Source organism: Lissotriton vulgaris, chromosome 4_1, assembly GCF_964263255.1.
Source record: "Lissotriton vulgaris chromosome 4_1, aLisVul1.2, whole genome shotgun sequence".
Taxonomy (NCBI): domain Eukaryota; kingdom Metazoa; phylum Chordata; class Amphibia; order Caudata; family Salamandridae; genus Lissotriton; species Lissotriton vulgaris.
In genome coordinates, this window is record NC_141691.1 from 988,945,566 (window position 1) to 988,969,207 (window position 23,642).

Here is a 23,642-nt window from a genome sequence, read left to right on the forward strand (position 1 = left end):
GTGAGCGAGGTATCCAAAGCCTTAGCATCCCTGAAAAGTGGCTCCCCTATAGACCCGGTCCCCATGAAGTTCCTTAAACAAGCAGCAGCTTCCATCGTGGGTCCTGTGACAGGCCTAATGAACGCCTCCTTTGCCCAGGGTCTGGTACCACCTTCTTGGAAAACTGCTGTTGTTAAGGCTCTTTTAAAGAAGCCCAATTTGGATCCTTCGGACCTGTCTAACTTTAGGCCCATCTCTCTGCTGCCGGGGCTCGGCAAAATTGCTGAACGGCTGGTCAACCAACAATTATCAGCCTTCTTGGAGTCCAATGGACTGCTCCGTGTTTCGCAAACCGGCTTTCGCCCAGGTCAGGGCACCGACACTGCTCCCTTGGTGGTCATCGATGAAACTAGACGTATTCTGGATTCAGGAGGGTCAGTGGCAGTGATCCTCCTGGACCTCAGTGCGGCGTTGGACACCGTGAACCATCAGGTGTTGATCCGGCGGCTGTCTGAGGTAGAGGTGTCCGGGGTGGCCCTGCAGTGGCTGAGATCATTTCTTACCGGACGAACATACCAGGTCTGGGATGGCGGTGAGCGCTCTAAATCGATCCCCCTCCAGTGTGGAGTGCCACAGGGCTCCTCTCTTAGCCCTACATTATTTAATGTTTATATGGCCCCCCTGGAGGACATAGTGTCTCCGTATGACATCAAGATCGTCAGTTATGCGGATGACACACAGTTGGTGGTTTCTTTATCCCAACTGGCTGAGAATCCGGATACCCTGCGCTCCTGTCTGTCGGACGTTCACACCTGGATGGAAGAATCTGCCCTTAAACTGAACGGCTCAAAGACGGAAATAATGCTGCTAGGGAGCAAATCTCCTCTTCTTCCCTTGACCAGCTGGCCGAGCTGTATGAGAGACCTCCCAGACCCCAAAGAGGTGATTAAGAGCTTGGGAGTCTGGCTGGAACAAGATTTGTCATTTCGGACCCAAGCTAAGAAAACTGCAGGAGTGTGTTTTGCCCTGCTATGGTCTGCTTGAAAAATTTTCCCTCTCTTACCGGTAACATCGAGGAAGCTGTTGATGCAGGGCCTTATAACATCCAGATTGGATTACAGCAACGCCATCTTTCTGGGCGCCCCTGAATCCATCCTCAAGACTCTTCAACAGGTCCAAAATGCAGCGGCAAGGCTGCTTATGGACGTCCCGAGGACGCAATCAGCAAAACCCGCCTTAAAGGCGCTGCACTGGCTTCCAGTGCGGGAGAGAGTGATATTTAAGGCACTTTGTACAGCCCACAAAATCCTTCTAGGGAAAGGTCCCCTCATTTTAAAGAACTTAGCGATCCCATACAAAGCAAGCAGAACGTTGCGATCTGATCAAAAACATCTTCTTTTTGTCCCTAGAGTTAAAAGGGCTCGCACGGGCGGGAGAAGATTCTCATTCAACACAGCGAAGCTGTGGAACGCGCTCCCTTTAAAATTACGCGCCGAGACCTGCACACTGCGTTTTCGTAAAGGTCTTAAAACCTTTCTGTTTCCCGCTTGAATGCTTTAAACTGGCTGTTTTTACTATCTGATGGTGTCTGTAAAAGCGCTGGGATGCCGAAGGGTAACTGCGCGCTATATAAAATTTTAAATAATAATAATAATAATAATAATAATAAAGTGAGCAAGGGACACTTCGGGCTGGACTGTTCCCATGAAGCACAGGGTCAGACTGATTTGCATATAGCCATGTCTGAACTGGGGTGGCAGAGTGGGCTAAAGAACGGTGATGGATTAAACCTAGATCTTTTGACTGGGTGTGAGTGTTTGATTGATTCGGATGCTCCGTCCATCACCACCCCCTTTTGTACCGCTATTGGCCGCCATAAGTGTGGCAGGGTATGCTTAGACGTGATTCCCTTGCTCACTTTGCCACTTGATTCAAGCAAGCCGGGCTGAAGACGGCTGGAATGCCAGAAACCGGTCCTCGAAAGCTTGTTTCCGGTCCAGGGAAGACAATGCTTGGCAGTTCGGGCTGGACTGTTCCCATGAGGCACGGGGTCAGACTGATTTGCATATAGCCATGTCTGTGATGGCCTTTCTGAAGGCTGTGTGATCTGCCACAATCTTGCTGCTCCTCCATCTTTTCTCGAGCCGTCTGCTAGTGTGCCTGTACTCTTGGAGGGCGGCCGAGAACAAGCTGACTTTCTGGAGGGTTGCTTGCCTGAGGGTTTTCTGAGGGGGCCAATGTGTTGGTGTAGGCCAAGATCAAACGGTAGAGGTTTTGTGCTGATGTCTGGTGTACATGGATGTTGGTTGTGGGGTTTTGCGGATGGTGGTGGTGAGCTGCTCTTCAGTGACATTGCTCCAGCTTCTGCAAGGATTTCTGGGGCTTGGTGAAGGAGAAGTGGACAGAGAGTGGTCATCCATTGTGGCTCAGAGGTGTGGCTGACAGAGATGTTGTGGCTTGCGGAGAAGATGGATTTGAGCGTGTGTCCTGCTGAGTAGGTTGGAGATGTGACCATTTGTTTGAGTCCGATGGTGTTGAGGTTCTCCAGTAGGGATGAGGTTTTGTGGGCGTTGAGGATGTCCAGGTGGAAATTGAGGTCACAGAGGAGGGTGTAGTCCATTGAGACAAGAGCGTGTTGAGTGATGAAGTTGGCTATGGCTTCACTGAAGAAGAGCATGGTCCGGAAGGTATGTAAACAAGGGTGCCGTGGAGGGTGGCATTCGTGTTGGAATGGATCTAGAAGTGGAGGTGCTCCATGTCCTGCGAGTGGACTGAGATACGACTCCGCCACCCTCATCGCACTCAACACAGGACGACCTACCGCCTGCCACCGAGCCACCCTGAGGCGCACCCACGGACCCTTCACCTGCCAAGCATGCAAATTCACCTGCCTCCAAACCTACACCCCACCCACCGAACACAGCAACGACAACAACAACCACCTCAAGTGCATCCTCCTCAACACCCGCTCCGTCCACAAACACGCAGTCGAACTCTGGGAACTCCTTGATACAACAGCACCAGACATCGCCTTCCTCACGGAAACCGACATCGCCATAGCCATTCCGGACGGCTACAAAATCACCCGGAAGGACCGCGTCAACAAAACTGGAGGAGGAATCGCCATCATCTACAGGAACACCATCAGCATCACGACCAACGCCGAAGACACACTCACTGTCGCCGAACACCTACACTTCCAGATCCACACCGACCCCCGGATCACCCTCAGAGGAATGCTCATCTACAGACCCCCGGGCCCACGGACACAATTCAGCGAAACCATCACCGACTTCATCAGCCCGCACGCCCTAGCCTCACCAGAGTACATACTCATAGGGGACCTGAACTTCCACCTGGAGAAAAACAACGACAACAACACCACCGCCCTGCTCGACAACCTCGGACTCAAGCAACTGGTGGACACGCCCACCCACCTCGCTGGCCACACACTCGACCCCATCTTCTCCTCCAGCAACCACGTCTCCTTCAGCCACTCCACCAGACTACACTGGACCGACCACAGCTGCATCCACTTCACCTTCAAGAAAACCACATCCCACCACCACACGCTACAGTTCCCTGCAGATGCTGGAGCAAAGTCACCACAGACCAGCTGACCACATCGCTGAGCAGAACCCACCTGTCGACACCCCCGACACCAACGACGCAGCAGACAATCTCGCACAGTGGATCACCAACTGCGCCGACGACCTCGCCTCACTGAAGAAACCCCCAGGCAAGACTAGCAACAAAAAAACCTCATGGTTCACAGACGCCCTCAAAATCGCAAAGAAATCATGCCGAACCCTAGAAAAAGCTTGGCGCCACAAACGGACATCAGAAAACATGACAGCCCTCAAGAGCGCCACCCACGAATACCACCAGATGATCCACACCACCAAGAGGACATCATTCAAAGAGTGACTAGACAGCAACACCCACAACAGCAAGGAACTCTTCAGCATCGTCAAAGAGCTCTCCAACCCCAGCGCCAGCAATGACGACATCACACCCTTGCAGACCTCTGCAACTCCCTTGTCACATTCTTCCACCGCAAGATCGCAGATATACACAACAGCTTTGGACCCCAGACTCTGCCTCCAGCCACCAAACCAACGACCACCACCACCAGTCTCAGAGCATGGACGCCCATCACCACTGAAAACTCCACCCGCGTCATGAACACCATCCACTCGGCTCCCCCTCCGACCCATGCCCTCATCATATCTTCAACAAAGCCGACACAATCATCGCACCCCACCTCCGGAACATCATTAACAGCTCCTTCACATCAGCCACCTTCCCTGGAAGCTGGAAACATGCTGAAATCAACACCCTTATGAAGAAACCAACAGCAGACTCCAAAGAACTCAAGAACTTCCGCCCCATCTCTCTTCTCCCCTTCCCTGCTAAAGTCATTAAGAAGACTGCCAACAAACAGCTGACTGCATTCCTCGAAGCAAACAACTCGCTCGATCCATCCCAGTCCGGATTTCGAGCCAACCACAGCACCTAGACCGCCCTCACTGCAGCCACCGATGACATCAGGACCCTGAGAGACAGCCGCTCTCATCCTCCTGGACCTCTGGGCAGCCTTTGATACCATCTGCCACAGCACCCTAATAACCCGCCTCTACAATACGGGGATCCAAGGAAAGGCCCTGGACTGGATCACATCGTTCCTCTCCGACAGAACCCAGAGAGTCCACCTCCCTCCCTTCCGCTCCGAGGCCACCAAGATCATCTGCAGCGTACCCCAGGGCTCCTCACTCAGCCCAACCCTCTTCAATATCTACATGAGCCCCCTCGCCACCATCGCACGCAAACACAACATCAACATCATCTCCAACGCCGACGACACCCAACTGATACTCTCCCTTAAAGACCCTCTCACCGCCAAAGCCAACTTCCAAGACGGAATGAAAGATGTCGCAGAATGGATGAAGCACAGCCGTCTGAAGCTCAACTTGGACAAGACAGAGGTCCTCATCCTCGGACAATCCCCATCCGCCTGGGACGACTCCTGGTGGCCCATAACGCTGGGCACCGCACTGACACCCACGGACCACGCACGCAACCTGGGATTCATCCTGGACTCCTCCCTCACGATGACCAAGCAAGTCAACCCAGTCTCGTCCTCATGTTTCAACACCCTGCGCATGCTCCGAAAGATCTTCCGGTGGATCCCCACCGAAACCAGAAAGACGGTCACCCAGGCCCTAGTCACCAGCAGACTGGACTACAGGAACGCCCTATACACAGGAACCACAGCCAAACTTCAGAAACGCCTTCAGCGCATACAGAACGCCACCGCACGACTCCTCCTCGACATCCCTCACCACAACCACATATCCGCCCACCTGGGAAACCTGCACTGGCTCCCCGTCAGCAAGAGGATCACATTCAGGCTGCTCACTCATGCACACAAAGTGCTCCACGACATGGGCCCAGAATACCTCAACAACCGCCTCACAATCTACACCCCCACCCGCCAGCTCCGCTCCGCTCCACCAGCCTCGCCCTCTCCACCGTCCCACGGATTCGCGGAGCCACCACCGGAGGAAGATCGTTCTCCTACCTGGCAGCCAAGTCAAGGAACTCCCTCCCCGCACACCTACGAATAACCCAGGACCATCTCACCTTCAGGAGACACCTCAAGACCTGGCTATTCGAGTAGTGCTTTGATACCCTCACGGGTGAGTAGCACGCTCTACAAATATATTGATTGATTGATTGGGAAGGACTCACATCGTCTGAAATAACCCATTTTCTTTAAATGATCATACTTTGTATTTTCAAGGATCACTTACAGATAACAATGATGCAGTGCATACAGATAATCATGTAGGGGTCACAATAAACCATAGAGCAAAGTTATACAAATCAACCGGATTATCATGTATGTGGTTAAACATTTTAAAATACTTGGAGCTCTAAAGATCAGATTTTTCAACATGCATTTGTTAGCTTGTCATAGTTCATTTTTGTTGCAACCCACAGTATGGTTTCTAAAGAATACATGCATACTAACAAAAACATCCATAAGAAATTAACCACGATTACAATAGTTTACAAGTGTTTCTAAATCTTTAATTGAAAACAAGGAAGTTTTTACTTCATAGTAAGAATTGTTGAAAGATGGACAAGCAGAGTGAGTCAAACAATAAAATGTGAGTCCCAGTTCATTACAACAATATATAATCATAGGAAAATGGGTTATCAGTTGGGGAGGATGTAAGTCCTTCCCAAGTAAAAAGAACAGACGATGGAGAGAATGCGGATATAATCAAACATTCACCCCGGTCACAGATCTGGGTTAAATCCATCATTTATTTGCATGCCACACCATTCCAGTTTAAACCCAGCCATATGCAAATCAGTCTTGACCCTGTTCCTCAAGGAAACAGTACAGCCCATCTACCAGGCACTGTCTTCTCTGGACCAGAAACAAGCATACTTGGACCGGTTTCAGGGTAACACCCCTCTTCAGCCAGGCTAGCGTGAATTTGGTGGTGTAGTGAGCACAGGATCCAAGTCTGGGCATACCCTTCCCACTTAGGGTGGCAACTGCAAAAAGAACGGACGATGAACGGAATGCTGAATTAATCAAACATTCACCCCCAGTCACAGATCTGCGTTAAATCAATTTTTTTTGTTGCACGCCACACCATGGATGCTTGTTTCCGGTCCGAGGAAGACCTGGCTTGGCAGTTCGGGCTGGAGTGTTCCCATGAGGAACAGGGTCAAGACTGATTTGCACATGGCTAGGTCTGAACTGGAGCGGCAAAGTGAGCTAAAGAATGATGATGGATTCAACCCAGATGTGTGGCTGGGGGTGAGTGTCTGAAAGGTTTTAGCACTCTGTCCATCATCTCCTTGTGTTTGCTTTGGCCATCCCAAGTTGGCAGGGAATGCCCAGACGTGGGTTATTTTGCTCATTTTGCCACTGGATGCCATTAGCCTGGGGGTGAGTGTCTGAAAAGTTTCAGGTCTTCCCTGGACTGAAAATAAGCATCCTGGGACTGGTTTCGGGGTAACACTCCTCGTCAGCCAGGCTAGCTTGAATTTAGTGGAAAAGTGAGCAAGGGACCCATGTCTGGGAATACACTGCCAACTTTAGGCGAACAAAGCAAACACAAAGAGAGGATGGATGGAGCTCTATAGATAGCCAAGTTATATTGCGGAGATGGCAGGCAAAGTACATTGCTTCCACTCTTTTTTCCAAATACTTTACACAGTGAAAGCAACATCTCCTCAGGCCAGGCAGACCTATTTACAGACATGCAACATTCCAGACTAAACGTAGAAGATAGGACTGCTCTTGAAACGAAAAAGCAAGACTTCTTGGCAATCAAGTGCCTCAAAAGAACCATAGCTCCGGACACAGAAGGCTTCACAATCTCATTTTGTAAAAAATGTGTTCTGCTCCTGACCCCTACCTTTACTGAGGACTTTATATGTTTGGGACACTCTGGGAGTAACCAGTGAATGTACTGAACGGGCCTGGAGATCACTCATGTGACGAGCTGAAGTGATCGCAATGAGGAAGACAGTCCTTAAGCTCAGATGATACTACAAGCAGCTATGCATAGGCTCAAAGGGAGTGCACATGAAAAAAATCATGACCAAGTTCCCACTGCGGCAACATGAAGGATTCGGGAAGGAACCTGTGGTATAAACCTTTAATAAATCGCATCACACAAGTGGTATAAACAAGGATGGTTAGACCAGCAAATGCAAAAAGACCAAAAAGGCCCACAAATACAATGTATAGTGCCCACTGCAAGGCCTTGCTGGGCCAAAGACTAAACAAACAATAAAAAGACAGTTTGGCTTGTAGAGGGTCTATTTTTGTGGACGGCACAAGAGTCCCCAAATTTGTCCCAGCCCCTGGTGTAAATATACTTTGTAGATGGATACCGGTCAGCAAGGCTGACATAAACACCCTCAAGTGGTAGATCGAATGTAGTCCACTGCCACCTTTCAATCTCCATGCATGGAGGTGTAGATTGAGAAAATTCAGATGCAGAACCCTGCCCTCCTGCTGTGATGGAAGCTCCTCCCAGAGTGATAACCTCATTGGGTTACATACACTCATGCCCAGAGGTACCAGGTACCACACTCTCCTGCCCCAATCCAGTGCCACCAGGATGAATTGAGCCCAGTTACTGTTAATCTTCTCCAGAAATTAGCTCAGGGGAGGCGGAGACAGAAAAGCATACAGGAGTCCCACACTGGACTGGATGAAGAGAACATTTGTTTCCCAAACATCTCAATCCCATTCAACTCCCTGTCTGAGGTTTTTTTTAGAGAAATAATTGAGGTTTATCTTGCTGGCAGAGGCCTGGACTCTCTGGAGTAGATTGCCAGTAAAGAAACAGGATAGCCAAGAAATGGCCTATGGCGTCTGGCCACCATTCTATTCACCAGCGAGCAAGAACAGAGTTAGGTCCAAGTGCCCATTAAGGTATCAACAAGATCCTCAGTGAACGGAAGCAGGGCTCAGTTGAGGCTGGAACAGGATGCAAACCCTCAGTAGGAACATTTGTCTTTACTTCAAATAAAAGCATCTGGAGGTTCATGGCTTCAGTTGCTCACCTAATTAGTATAGAGAAGGAAGCACTCTCTTCGTTGGGGCTCAATAGGTAAATTCAACCCTGAGCCAAGGGAAGTATCACGCCGACTGGCCAACATTAAGCCCATGCAAAGGTTGGCATAATCACAGTGGGGGGTAAACCATCCCCACCATCGTCTGAGTGGTGGCAAGCTCTGGACAGAGTCGGTGCCAATCAGGAAGTGGACTCTCTGAGGACACCTCTGCATTAGTAATAGCATAGGATCAGACTAATGCATGTTTGCAGACCAGTTGCACTGTAGTGGATTTGGCGGAGCACCTCCGATGGTGCCGAACATCGGAGCCAGACCCATATTCTTCTCCAGGGTAGGTGTTGTTGATTAAGAAAGGACCAATGCAGGTCTCTGAGCCAGGGTGAAATTCTGCACCAGAGATGGTGCTGTATCCGTGATGGAAGCAAGGGGATTTAATGGTGCCTAGGATGGAATCCAACTTGGAGCCCCTGCGTATTCTTGGGGCCCAAAAGCACAACCGAGAAAGCCAGAAGAGTGCCAAAGATGTGTAGCATGCCCTCCTTACAGGCCTTGACCTGCTACAGCATTAACAAAGGCCCAGGGAACTCAGGGTACATCAGGATCAACTATGGAGTAGTCTCCTCACTTGGAGATAGGAAGTGAGATTGATTGACCCTTTTACTTCCTCATGACTTCTCTTTAGATAGAGGGTGGCCGGATGGGTGCGAGTCCTGCTTCGACTTCTTATGCTTCTTCTTGGACTTCGAAGCACCAGAGGATTTGTACCATAACTTCTCTGTGGAGCAGCTTTAGAAGTGAAAGCTGGTCTGTGCCATTGACTTGCATGAGGTCTGTGAGCGAATATGAGTAGCTTTGCTTAGCGATCCCGAATGCACTCCTCGCACGACTTGGAGTTGTGCCCTGAACCCAAGCACCAAAGACACACATCATGCAGGTCCATGACTGGCTCTGGTTTTGGCTGTCAGCGCATGGCTTCAAACCTGTAGTTTTTGGAGAGGGACATTGTTCACTTGCACACTGGATTTTGTTTTGGGGATCGTCAACAGCTGGCGATAGATGGAGGGAGCTCTGTATCCTTGTCAGAAGGCACGGAGAGGAAGAAAGTGACTGGTGTGCAGAGGTGCAGTTTCTATGTAGCTCTGCGCAATTTCTTTTGGGGAGGAACGAAGTTGGCACGGAGTTGCATGGAACCACCTTTTGGTGTGTGACAATTTTCCAGATCCACTCTGGCACCTGGAGAATATTCTAAAGGTAAGGAATCAGCAGCCAGCAGTATCCCTCAGAAACACTGTTAAGGCATGTTTTTCATGATTAAAAACTGAAATTGCAGCAATAGTTCAATTATTGGTCACAGTAATTCTATTTTTGATTTGTGAGATTAGTGCACTTTTGACTAAATCTGAAAATAAGGGCTTGTGGGTTTATGCTCCTAGAAACAAAAATAAAAGTATGTACTTAATTGCCCCTAACAGGAGCTCTCTGCAAACCAGCGTTCACAATGAGTAAGTAAATGGATAAGGGGCCAGATGTACGACCAAGTAAATTGCGCCTTGCAAATTGCGACTCTTTTGCGCGTTGCAATTTGAGCGGCGCAATTTACTATGCACAACAGTGTTTTCCTCACTGTTAGCGATGCCCAATGGGTTCGTAAATAGAGAGGCTCATGAATATTAATGAGCCTCTCACAATTTGCGACCCCATTTGCAATGGCAGGCCCTCCCAGGTATGGTGGCCAGCTGGGCTCAGCAGACCACCATGTCTGGGACTGTTTTTAAATAAAGCAGCTTTTTTTTCAAACGCAGCCCGTTATCCTTAAAGGAAAACAGGATGCATTAAAAATTAAACGTTTTTGTTTCATTATTTAAGGGCAGTCAGTTGTCCCTAGGACCACTGCCTGCCTTTAAAAAATATTTCCCCCAGTGTTTGCATTTGCGACCCCATTACCACCCTCTTGAAGAGGGTGGTAACCTGCAAGTGTTTTGCACCCGCCATTGCGGACACAAAACGTCTGCACATAGGGTTGCGCATGCTATTATGAAGGGAACCCCCTTCATAATAGCGAGTCACAAAACCCTATTTTGCGAGTCGCAAAAAAATTTGACTTGCAAAATAGGGTTTGCACATACCCCATGCAGTTTTTGCATGCGCAAATGGGTTCGCAAACATCTGGCCCAGTATCTTTTGTGTCATGTTAGCTCGCACGAACGCCCGTGCAAACTTTAGTAAAAGTGGCCATAGAGCTCCAAAAGGAATAAGCAATGTGAGAATGTGTGCTTCTTCGAGTGGGATTCCAAACGGCCAGAGGCTGCATTGTTGAATCAACAAGTCCTTGGTTTTTCAAAACCAAGAGAGGTGCAAGTGGGTTCTCTGTGCCTTAACAAAAGGACATTCAAGGGGGCGTGGCTTAGCGCCCGACGAGGATGGCAGCGCTGGCGTGAGCGCTCCGTCGCGGCTGGCAGAAACTAGCGGACCAAGCCTCTTCACTCCCACGGACGGAGGAATCTTTTTTATAAAAGCCGCTGGAATGGATTGAGACCCGTTCCGAGGTCTTTTGTGGCAGCATTTCTCCTTTTCCGCATGAGGCTCCTGTGAACGCGGCTTCCTGACGGCCGCGGCCGCCATTTTGCGACATCGAGGTCTTCCGACGTTTCCTACAGATGGTTGTTTCCTACAGATGGTTGTTTCTGCATCCAGCAACGTCCTGCAATGCTCAGCACTCCCTCTATTTTACATGGTGGGCCAATATTCTTATTTTCAACAGACTTTATGTGCTGAGTGCGACTTCGCGTGTATTCCTGCAAGCTGCCTCTTTTCTTATCATGTTTTGGCGGCCATTTTATGCTTTTTGCCATGTTTCCTCATTTAATCACAGAGCATGACTGACTTCCGCCACCATGTCTCAGCAATTTTAGTTGTGCCTCTTCTTCCTCTCTGGCGACCTTCTTCGCTGTGAATTCATCTCCTGATGCTGTCTGTATGCGCTGGAGCGGGAAGAAAGCGGTTCATTGCAGTGCTGGGCGCTCCCCTCAGTAGTCACGGATATTTCATGCGTAGGACCTTATGAGGCTAGGCCGCTATCTGTCAGGGACTTCCATTTGATAGCCGCCTCCTCCTTCCTCATATCTTCATGGTCACTAAGCGCGACTATGCGGCTGCACCTTTTTTTCCAGTGAACCTGTCATATGTGACCAACTCTTCGTGGATACGATCTTTTGATTCCTGCTGGCTTGTTTCTTTTTACGGTGAACTCTGTTAGTGCACTTTCGCTCTCATATTATTGCTTATATCTATTGAAGGCTACGGAGGTCCTTTGTTTGTGTTGCTTGGGTGTTTCCTTGGTAGAGGCTGTCACCTTATGGGCAGACTTACATTGAACTGCGCTAACAAGGTTGCGAAACGTACCTTCATCAAGAACTCTAAACTTTTCTCTGAGCTGGCCCAATTAGAAGCTTCTCAAGCACCTCCTGATCATATGCCACAGTCAGCTATGGAGCCTTCTTCACAGCCCCCCGAGAATGCCACTGTTAAACGGCAAAAAAAGGACCCACCCTCACCATCGGCTTCGGCATCCAATATCTCCATGGAGCTGCTGCTAACAGAGATACGAGCGCTTCGCCCTTTCATGGAGGAAACTAATGCTAAGCTACAAGTTTTGACCGACACCTGGACACAAATGGATGCGAGAGTCACATAAGTGGAACACAGTGCCTCCTCTCTTTAATACTCAACCGCCAAGGTCTCTCATATGCACTCTCAAATCTCTTCTCTTCAACGGCAGGTTGAGGACCTTGAAAATCGAAATCGGCGCAATAACCTACGCATTTACGGCCTTGTGGAGGGTTGCGAGGGGAATGACCCTATCACTTTCTTCAAATCCTTCCTTCCCAAGCTTCTACATCTCCCAGGCGATACTGTGCTCAACATACAGCGAGCTCACAGGCTTGGCCGAGCTTCTTCATCTGCTTCAGCTTCAACGAGACCTAGGGGGCGTGATTATGTATTTTCTAGAATACAATGATCTTTTAACGGTCCTCTCAGCAGCCAGAGCACTTCCACAGCTTACATGGTCTGGGTCCCTCTTGTTTTTTGTGCAGGACTATGCCAAAGCTACTGCTAATCGACGTAAAGCCTTCCTGGATATTAGACCTGCCCTTAGATTCATTGATGCCAGATATGGGCTTTTCCACCCATGTCTCTTTAGGGTCACTTACAACAATAAAACAACAACATACGAGGATCCTGTGCGACTCAAAAGCTTTTTGAACTCTTGCTGCTCTGCTGACATGGATGCTTCTGGTTCCTCTTCTTCCTTTCCTCCGTGACTTTTTCTCTCAACCTGTTGAAGTTTCTCTGCTTATGGGTTCTTATTCCACCTACATGAGTTTATCAGTTACAACGTGCTTCCTTGTGTATCACGTGACAGTTTTTCATGTTGGTTATGTTGGTCCTGTTTCATCATAATTTTGATTAATTACCCTCCTCTCTGTATGTTATATTTTGCTGCTTTGTTCTCCTAATATTTTTTCCTCTTGTTTTCACAGATCATATACGTGTTCCGTGTTGTTTCTCCGGCTAGACGGCTCGCTGGCCCCGGACGTCTTGTCTCCTCCAGTTGGCTCTACCCCCCCTCCCTTCACGTCAGGTTTTCTCCTTGTTTGTGGTCCACTCCTCTCCTCCCCTGTAAGTACGCTTTACTTCCCTTCTTGTCATGTTTGTTTATGCTTCTGTTCCCATTTCACCTTCCACGTTATCCTCCCTAATCATTTTTTACTTGAAGGTGTCACTTCTTTTTTACGACTCTCGATCTCTCTCTCTTCGTTCTTCTTATCTTTCATCACTCCTTTCCTGGATTTTTCTACCATATTCTTCTGTCTCTGTCAGTTTTCTTTTGACAATTTTCTTATTCGCGGTTTTGCCCTCTTCTCTGCTTATTGCCTCTCATTCTTCTGTTCGCATTCCCACTTTTTTCTCCTGTGCTCCTTACTTGGATGACTCTTTCTTTTACTTACTCCAGGATATTGCTTGTTTTCAATCAGGTAGCATTATTGCTTTCCTTCTCAAGTTCTTTTCATGGCTTCCACTCTTGGATACAATTCTGGCTTTCTGGCCTTCTTTCCTCCTTTATACCTTTAACTATTTTTCTCTTTCTCCTTTTCAACTTTCCTTCACTTCCTTTTTCTTTTTTCCCTACTTTTTTCTTCTTCACAAGTATTTGCTTTGCTCTCGAATAATGTTTCTTATGGGCTCATTTTTTACATTTGTTATGTTTGAATATTTTAAAATGTTTTGTACATTATGTCATTGAATATTATTACATGTAAAGTTAAGGGCATTAATCCACCAATTAAGCGACAAAGGATTTTGTCCCATCTAGCTAAACTGAATGATGACTTTGCATTTTTGCAAGAGACTCACCTTTCTGAGGTAGAATCTGCGAAACTTAAGAGAAGCTGGGTGGGTGATGTTTACTATTCTCTGGGTGATGGCAAGCGCAATGGGGTGGCAATTTTGTGTCGTAAGTCTCTTGCCCATTCCTTCGTTGCTCTGGAATCGTATGGTGATGGTAGATGGGTTCATGTCAGACTGTCTCTTAGAGGTGTTCCAATCTCTCTCCTCAATGTATACGCCCCCACTGGTGGTGTCCCCGGTTTTTGGAATGCGATGTCTCAGCACATTACCCGATTTGTTGATGATAATTTCATTTTAGTAGGGGACTTCAATCAACCTCACCATCCCTTCTTAGACAGGAACTCCACTGTTTCTTACATCCCAAACAAATCTCAAAAACTTTTTGCTCAGGACATCTCCCAACACAAACTTATTAATGCATGGCGCTTTTGTCATCCCACGACGAAAGAATTTACTTTCTATTCCTCCTCCCACCATTCTCAAACGCGGACTGACCATCTTTTTGTAACTCATAACATTGCCCAGACCCTTACCGGGGCTGAAATTGGTCCGATTTTATTATCAGACCATGCTCCTGTTTTGATTACTGTTGATATATTGCCCAAAGTGGCTTGCCCTAAAAGGTGGCGTTTCAATAACAGCCTTCTTTTGGACCCTAAGTTTACTGCCTCTTTTACTACATTCTTTGAAGAGTTTTTTCTGATTAATGACACCCCCTCTATCCCCAAGCATACTATCTGGGACGCCTTTAAAGCCGCGGCTCGAGATTTTATAATCGGATACGTGGCGAAAAAACAAAAAGCTGCTCGTAAATATACTGGAGATCTCCTCCAGGATATCAAGAGATTGGAACACGCCTATTTCACCTCACACTAAAAAAGAAAGTCTGACTGCCCTGGTAGCCGCTAAAATATCCTTTAACAAAAAATCAACGGAAGATGCCTCTTTGTACCTATTGAAATCAAGTGCAAAGTTCTACGGAGGTAGAAATAAAGCGGGGAAAATCCTAGCTAACTATCTAAAGGTCAAGCACAATAAGTTGAATATTGAATCTGTCTATGATAACAATGCTAATCTTAAACACAAAGATGCTGACATTCTTGATCAGTTCTCCCTGTTCTACAAATCCCTTTATTACTCTGACACTCAGCCTTCTCCTCGCTCTTTAACACACTTTTTCTCTACCATAACCAAGCCAGAACACTTTACTCTCGATCTCTCTCATCTAGAATCCGATATTTCCCAACAAGAGTTGCTTACTGCGCTCCAACATCTCAAAAAAGATAAGGCCCCTGGACCAGATGGCTTCACAGTTGAATTCTTTCTCCATTTCTCTATACTCCTCATTCCAAAATTGCATTCCCTCATTGATACTTTTGCCGCCCTAGGTCATTCCTCAAGCTCTTTTTTTGACGCTCATATTTGTCTCATCCCCAAGGAAGGGAAGGATACCCAACACTGCAAAAATTACAGGCCCATTTCCTTAGTCGATATTGACTACAAAATATTTGCAAAGTCACTAGCTGCACGATTAGACCTTTTGCTTCCTGACCTCTTGGGGGAGGAACAATCTGGCTTCGTCAAGGGTCGATATATCACTGACAACACTAGACTTTTATTCAATATTTTATCAAAATCTCCACGCTTTCCTCATGCCCTTGCAGCAATTGCTTTGGACGCCGAAAAGGCATTTGATAGGGTCGAATGGTCCTACCTTTTTCACACACTCACCTGGTTTGGATTTAGTCCCAGATTTATCTCTCTAATTTCCTTGCTATACTCCAGACCACGCGCTGCGGTGTGCGCTAATGGCTTAATCTCTTCCTTTTTTGATCTAGGTAGGGGTGTCCGTCAGGGATGTCCCTTGTCCCTTTTCTTTTTAACTTGGCTTTGGAGCCTTTTCTGTCTCGACTTCGCCAGAACCCTAATATACAAGGCTTCCAGGCCCTGCATTCCCACATCAAGCTTGCTGCATACGCGGATGATATTTTATTGTTTATTTCTAATCCCACTGAATCAATCTCTGCTTTCCTTGCTGAAGTCCAGGAATACTCTATGATATCGGGATACAAACTTAATAACGACAAGTGTGAGATTCTACCCTTGACGAAGTTCACCTTTAAACCTGATTGTAGTGCTTCCAATTTTACGTGGAGCTCCTCTCATATCAAATACCTAGGTTTGCACGTTACTCCCTCTATCTCAGACACAGATTCTCTTTGTCTTAGTAAATGTACTAAAAAAATATTGGATCTTACAACTAAATGGCATCCTCTATATCTGTCATGGTGGGGACGCCTTGATACTATCTAGATGATGCTCTCCCCTATAATCTTGTACACAATCTCCAGTATACCAGTGCCTATTCCATCCAAATTTTTCAAGAAATTTAATTCGATTTTATCCTCCTTTCTCTGGAACAACAAGAAGTCTAGGATGTCCCTCGCTAGACTAATACGTCCCAAATCAGAAGGCGGAGTCAATTTTCCAGACTGTCCGACCTATCATCGAGCCTTTTTGCTCAGGCAAGCCTCCTTTTGGTTACAAGACCCCGTGTCTGCTTGCCCTTTATGGGCTAAAGTTGAGCGCCTTTTTCTCTCTCCCTTTTCCCTGGCTGGATATGTTTCCTTCTCACGTAAACCTTCCTCCATCTCCATGCCCGTTCATAACTTTACCACCAAGTTACTTTGTCCTCCACCTTTCCCCCTCCCACTACTGTGACTGACTTTCTCAACTCCACTATTTGGCACAATTCTCACCTATTGATCCGCACCAAACCTTTTTACTGGAAGTCATGGAGACTTAGAGGGCTGTTCTGGGTCTCCCAACTTTTTTCAGGTACCACCTTTTTACCTTTTTCAACCCTTCGCTCTTCTTTTGATTTGCCGGCTTCTTTTTTCCATAAGTATCTTATACTTAAGGAGGCGGTGATGGCGGTATATACCCCACTCACACAGCTACATGCTCCTCCTGCACCACTCACTACTACTACTAGGCTTCACTCCTTTAGTACCTACTACTACCAAGGCATCTCTCATTTACAAATATCTTCATACCAAAGACTCCACAAGGCCCAAATCTAAAGTGGAGGAACAATGGGAACATGATCTTGCTACGTCTTGGCCGGTATCCCTGTGGGACAGGATATGTACTAAGATTTGCAAATCGTCTAGAGCAGCGAACTTAACGCAATCCTTATTCTTCATCTATAATAGACTGCTTCTCACACCATTTGACCTTCACAAACGTTTTACAGCCACTCCAGACACCTGCTGGTCCTGTTCTTCTCCACAAGCCACTCTATTCCACATGTTATTTCTCTGCAAATCGGTTCACAACTTTTGGCTACAGGTATGGGCACAAATCAATGTAATCTTTCATACCTGCATTCCTTTTTCTTACACTCATGTATTCTTGGGAAGTCTTTCCTCCTGCTGGGAAAACGTTGACCTTAATGTCCGTATTGTTAATCTACTGTTAGCTGTGGCGTTTCAACAAATTACACTTAACTGGAAAAACTCCTCCGATATCTCCTTCCTGGCATGGTGGTATAATGTATGCTATAATCATAGGTTGGATACTGCTTTTGTTTTTCCTCTTCATTTGGCAACTAAACCCTTGGACTTATGGTCCCCTCGAATGATGTATCTTGATGTGTGTGCTACCTCTTCGTTTAAATTGCAACCTGCTCAGCAGGAAGTTTCCAAACAACCTTAATTGCCCTCTGCATTCCCCTTTTTCTTCTTTATCATTTTTATGCATATGTACTTTTCCTTTGCTGTAACTTTTGCAATTATTGTATTTCTTATCCTGATCTCCTTAGCCCATGTTTCACCTTCCATATTGCCTTGTTATAAGACTTTCAATGCTTGTTATTGCGTTTTATATTGACACCTTATCCTTTTTTATGACTAATACAAAAAAAAAATTTGAACTTAAAAAAAAGGACATTCAAATGAAAGAACAATCAGAAGGTAATGTTGAGGTTACGATTCTGTCCATCTGAACATCCCTGATCGGCTGCCACTTCTTACCTCTAGCAACATATGGCAGGGCTATTGTAAGTGTAAAAATAATTTAAAAACAATAGATCACACAATGAATTCAACATCAAAATGACTTACTCCATGACGACTTGAAGCAAAACGCCTCATTTCACTTACATATTGTACAGAATTACAGCTTTATTGTTCTTTTTTATTAGTTAACAATAAATGTATTAATAAAAAATCTAGTTGAAAAAACGGCGACCGTACTATTTTATTTTAGAGAAAGCCTGTCACTACAGAATAGTTGCAGGAAAAAGAAACACAGACATGGTGGTTAATGGACGCATCCCCAAAAAATGTTGGTCCACAAATTTAGAAAAACTTAACATCTTAATATTAAGATGGGGGCCTGAAAGTGACTAGAGGCGTTACAGGTTGCTGAGGGAGTACGGACGAGTGCTTGCTAATTATTTTTCTTATTCTGGAGAATGTGAAAACAAATTGTGACGAAATTGGGAAAAATTGGCTTCCATCCACAGCAGCTGCAAGACATGTTGCCCACGAACCCCAAACTCTCCACTTCTGCAGTTCGTTGGTTCTCCCTAGCGAGTAAGGTCGAGAGACAGCCACATAAAACCTGTGAAATGACCGGTCTTTGCGGTTCTTGTGGTTTTCACTGGATCCCTTGTCTCAAGGTATAACTACATGATGATCACGAGAGAAATACCGGAAATGTGGCCCTCAGATTCGCCTTCGGGCCAAATTTGACCATTATAGGTAGCCCGAATATGCTCCACAAAGAAATTTAAAGACGTTGACAGATTAGCCAGTTTCGTTGCCTTTGTAAAGATGGAACTAAAGAAAATGTTCATTAAGAAAGGAAAAAGCAAATGCCAACGGTAGACGCTTTTGAGACCACATATACATCATGCTGTTTTATTAACATCTTAACTTAGCAATTCATGGCAACTGACAAGCATGATATACTATACTTATGCAGAGAACTTGGCACCTATTTATAGCACCACAAACTAAAATGGCATAATGACGAAGAAGGTTTAGTCTTAACATTTACAGACTTGATCCCATGTTTTTTTCTGGTAACTAAAGAACGAACACCCTAATACAGCCGAAGTTGTACATACCAAAAATGCTGATTATTCACAACAGAGAAGAGACGGAGCATTCAATACACATAATGAGACATGGGCGCATATTTTACAAGTGCAAAACTAGCAGTGAAATGAGACAACAATACAGCTTGCTTGGAATGTATAGCTGCGGGCTGATTTACACAACTGTTTTTTCTGGTGCACAATGAACAGCAACTGTGCAAGATGCAAAAGGGACAACATGAACATAATTAAAAAAGTGATATTCAAAAGTATTGGCATTCCTGGCAAATATATGGCCTATGTATAATCTTTGTATATGAAAACTTTCTTACAGCAGGTGACCATAACCAAGGTCCATGATTTTGACAATGCAACTGTTCCTTAAGGGGCGTGGGGAACGATTCATTACTGTTTCCATGCAGGTTTTACATGATGCACAGTGGAAATGTTTGTGAGGGAACATGTGAAAACAGACTGAAAATATATACAAAACTAGACTTAAAAATGTCGACTGCCAAAAAGCCTACCATCTATAAATATCTCCATACGAAAAGTTCTATGTGCATCAAAGCCCACTATCAAACACTTGTCAGAAGTGAATTTGGCTAGGTTTAGAGATTTATAAAAGGTCAAATTTTGGTTGGGAAATGTTTAAGGAGGGTAAATATTTGTGTCTATCTTTTTTCAGTGTATGTTTTATCAAGAAATGCAAAAGCTGCCTTATTTATGAATCCGCTACCCAGTTGCCATCTGCATACTTTGTAAATTACAGATTTACTTTTCATTAATAACAATATAAAGATTTATTTTTTGGTTGAATGCTCTCCAGTTCTTTGGTACTTTAGAAAATTAGTTTTTTTTCTTTTTCAATATCAACACAAATCACACATCTTTATAAAGCAAAATAAAATAAAATAAAATAAACATACATTATGCAAGTAAGACCTCTGAAAAAAGGGGCCCTTATAGTACACCAAAAAGCTTGATTAAAGGTTGGGTAGTAACTGAAAATGATTTGATTTCAGGAGTAAGTGCTAAATCTAGCAGAGGAAACTGCTAGAATCTTATCCCCCATTCTCTCCCTACGCTGACGGAAATTCCACTGATAGAATCTCCTCCGCATTTAGGTTCTTCCATCTGAGGATTTCCAGTTAATATCTATCTCAAAATGAGATCCCGAATCTCTTAATAAAATACAGATAAACCAAATCAGATATCCATTGAAATCACCATTACTTCCACAGGAAGAAACAGATTTGGTGTTTCACACAGTAAATCCCACTTTTAAGAAATCTTGGTCTGAACAATTATTTTAATCTGTGTGGCTGAGCTTTTGTATGCTTATGTGATTATTGAATTTATTTGGGGACAGTAATAATTTCATTAAAAAGTCTCAATGTTTCAAATAGGTGTCTTTTCCCCTTGAAAAGAAAAAACAATGTCTCTCTTTCATTTGGGCTTTTTGTTTGTGTTCTCATCAAATGCAAAATCTCAAAGTCCCCAAGATTTGCTCTGAAAGATCTTAACTAATTTACACCAGACGCCTTTGTTCAGCTCTGCACTTGTAGCATTTACAATGGAGGAAATATGAAGGAGCCACACAACTGTTCATAAAAGTCAAGATTTAGATTTGTTTAGATAGTTAGATCTGGGTTTTTGCCCAAACTCACAAAAATATTAGCTGTAACCACAGTCTATAAGCATTTGCTTCATAGATTTCATAAATATAAGAGACAGACCAATAAGTCCCCTAGATGTCTTCGCACAAGCAGAACAGCACCTAGTCGACATTCTGCAGTCAGAGATGATTACTTATAGTCCTTGGCACCCAAGCAGGGCTTTGGGTGCCTATAGGACTTATAGACTGCTACTTTCATATTTCCGCCCAGGAGTTCTGGCGACCCAGAACACAGGCGGTCCCAAGATTAAGCATACACTCTGCTTTGTCTTATTTCTCATGAAACATTGGAATGTTGTAATGACGATCATCTTCAGTCACTAGAGAAACTTGATGCCATTCTCGCGGATACTCCTCTGGATAATATGTCAGGAATTCATCTGTGTCAATCTTATACAGCCTGAACACGCGTATTTTCACTTCCAAGGCATATCCAAGAAGAAACATTTCAATCTGATGGAAAAACAGATACACACTTTCTTAATTGAGGCAATAATTGAATAGTATTTTGTTATGTATTAACCATGATAAATGCCTTTCGAAACATCGTAGACAAGTTTTCATAGTGTTTTTCTGTATGTACTAATACATGCTTCCTCTACTATGATGGAGATCTACATTTTGCGCCCCAGAATACTAGGGAGAATTTGCTTTCGTAGTAGGCGGCTTTATCTTCTGGCACATTCAACTGTTTTGTAAACAGTAATACTATAAGTGTCCTGGTTTTTGGGCTTCATTACAAGCCTACATTGCCTTGCTAGTGTCTTCTTGACATCACTATTTTTCTGCTGAACTGTACACCGCCAAGATCTGTCAAGCCAAATCCCTTGGGGCAGGGTCAAGATTAAGCAGTAGGTGTTTGTTCCTTTTTTTTTTTTAAACAACTTTCTTTAATACTTTTATATACACTACTTATGGTGCATTTATTGTGTAGAACATGGATAATGCAATACACAACAACAAAGCATAATTTGAAGCAATAAACAGAGACCAGCAGCAACAGGGTGTGAGGCTTTCAACTCTATAGTGTCATCATAGCCATAGATTAAAGGTGCAGTGTTAAAAGAAACAGATGGAGAATCAGGATAACAAATTAATCAGAAAGTTAATATTGACAGCACCTAGCGATCATACTTAAACACCAGGGACCTTATTATACATTGTGACCTGGGGTGAAAAGGAAATTTGCACCGGCTTTGTGTGCCCCTGGTGCACAATGGTATAACAGAAGGAGCTGTAGAAGCTTGTGCGGCCCCATCGACAATACTGATAGTGTGTAAAATCTTAATTTGATTTTAATCATATTCATAAAAGAACATAGCATCAAAATACATACATATACATAAATACATCGTACACACCACCTAAAAAACATTACAAATATAATCATAAGGTCGATACTAAAACCCCATGAAAATTGCAAACCCCAAACCACCTAAGTAATGTCAGCCAACAGCAGCAACTCAAGTAGTCAGTTAGTACCTCAATCTCCATGCAGCTCTTAAAAATATCAGATTAAAAACATAACTTGTTCATTAGATTAGAGGAGCTGGAGGAACACAAGAGCAGGCCATAATTGTTTATAAATTCTGTTTATTCAGCAATTTGCTCCGATACAGTACACACAATCCGCTATAGTCAAGGATGCACAGGTTTATATATGACAGTTTGTTTCCTATCCAAAGGCAGGGGAATTCCAGAGACCCAACAATACATGAGATTACTACACTGGCCCATATGGATGTGCCCAGCAAAAAACAGAGTAATCATGTTTGGACAATCTTGCAACCATCCCCCCATAGCCTTCCCAGTCTCCCCAGACCTTCTAATGGCAGGCCATACTTGCGTAAAATGTAAGGATTTTAGAGGCCTGATAAACATTCTCCTGGGTAACCTAAAATAGCGACAAAACATCGTAAAATTAAGGCTTTCCTGCTGAGACACATTGTTACAGCCGCAAGGGCCCAGTGAACCGGAAGGCCTCCAACCACTAGGAGAAGCCAGAAGATAGTGCAACATATTAAATCTATATCCAGTCAACACAAATCTCTCCCTATTTACAACTAATAAAAAAGTTTCCATTGTCTGAACTGTTTTTAACAGCATGTTCTTCCATACTATGGATGGCATCAGTTCTGACTGCTCTCTGTATAGCGACTTACGCTTTAAAAAATGGCTTTAAAAAATGGTCCTTTACCCACTTAAATTTTGAGATATGCAGGACTGAGGGCTATGAAACAAATCCTCCCTACCAAAGCTGCTAAAAGTATCCTTGACATATGCAATCCATGGGATTTTGTCCATATGGGCAAGAGACAAACAGTCCCTAAGGATCAGCCTGTTCAACTGGGATTCCTCTCTAGTCCACACTTTCATCCAGCATAACAGTGGCTTGAGAGCGATCATATCTCCTATAAATTTTACTAGAAACTCCTCATGCACACAGATTGTAGGGGTGCTTTGGGGAACCATTAACATACACCTTAAGAACATATTTTCAACGGACAGGAAATTATTTTCTTTCGTGTATTCCTATACATCACTGCCATATACAATCTTAGAGACTCACTTAGCCTGATAAACCTCAGTTAGGAATCTAGAGGGCCTGGACCCCAGCAACTGAGCAAAGCTACCTACATCAGTATTTGCCTTAACAAACTCATCTTTCTTATAATCACTCAGGGCCTTCCTAGTTTTCTTGGAGTATAATAAGAACCCCAGATACAAAAAAGCAGGTACTTTGGGCAGGGAGTGATGATCCACATTGAACATTTTTTGTTCTAGTCATCTACAAGTCAGCTGCCATAATATAGGACTTGGTGAAATTGACCGCTGGGTCCAAATTGTCTATAAAAACTA

The 23,642-nt window shown here is 44.8% G+C and overlaps 1 protein-coding gene across 1 annotated transcript in view; it reads right to left on the bottom strand.

The window, feature by feature from the left end:
* Positions 1 to 18,897: 18,897 nt before the first annotated feature.
* OTULINL (OTU deubiquitinase with linear linkage specificity like) overlaps positions 18,898 to 23,642 on the bottom strand; it is a 327,060-nt gene continuing 322,315 nt past the window's right edge. The window contains exon 8 of the mRNA XM_086965249.1: positions 18,898 to 21,236. Within this exon, the coding sequence (XP_086821375.1) occupies positions 21,054 to 21,236 (183 nt within the window). The 3' untranslated portion in view covers positions 18,898 to 21,053. The remainder of the gene's footprint in view (positions 21,237 to 23,642) is intronic.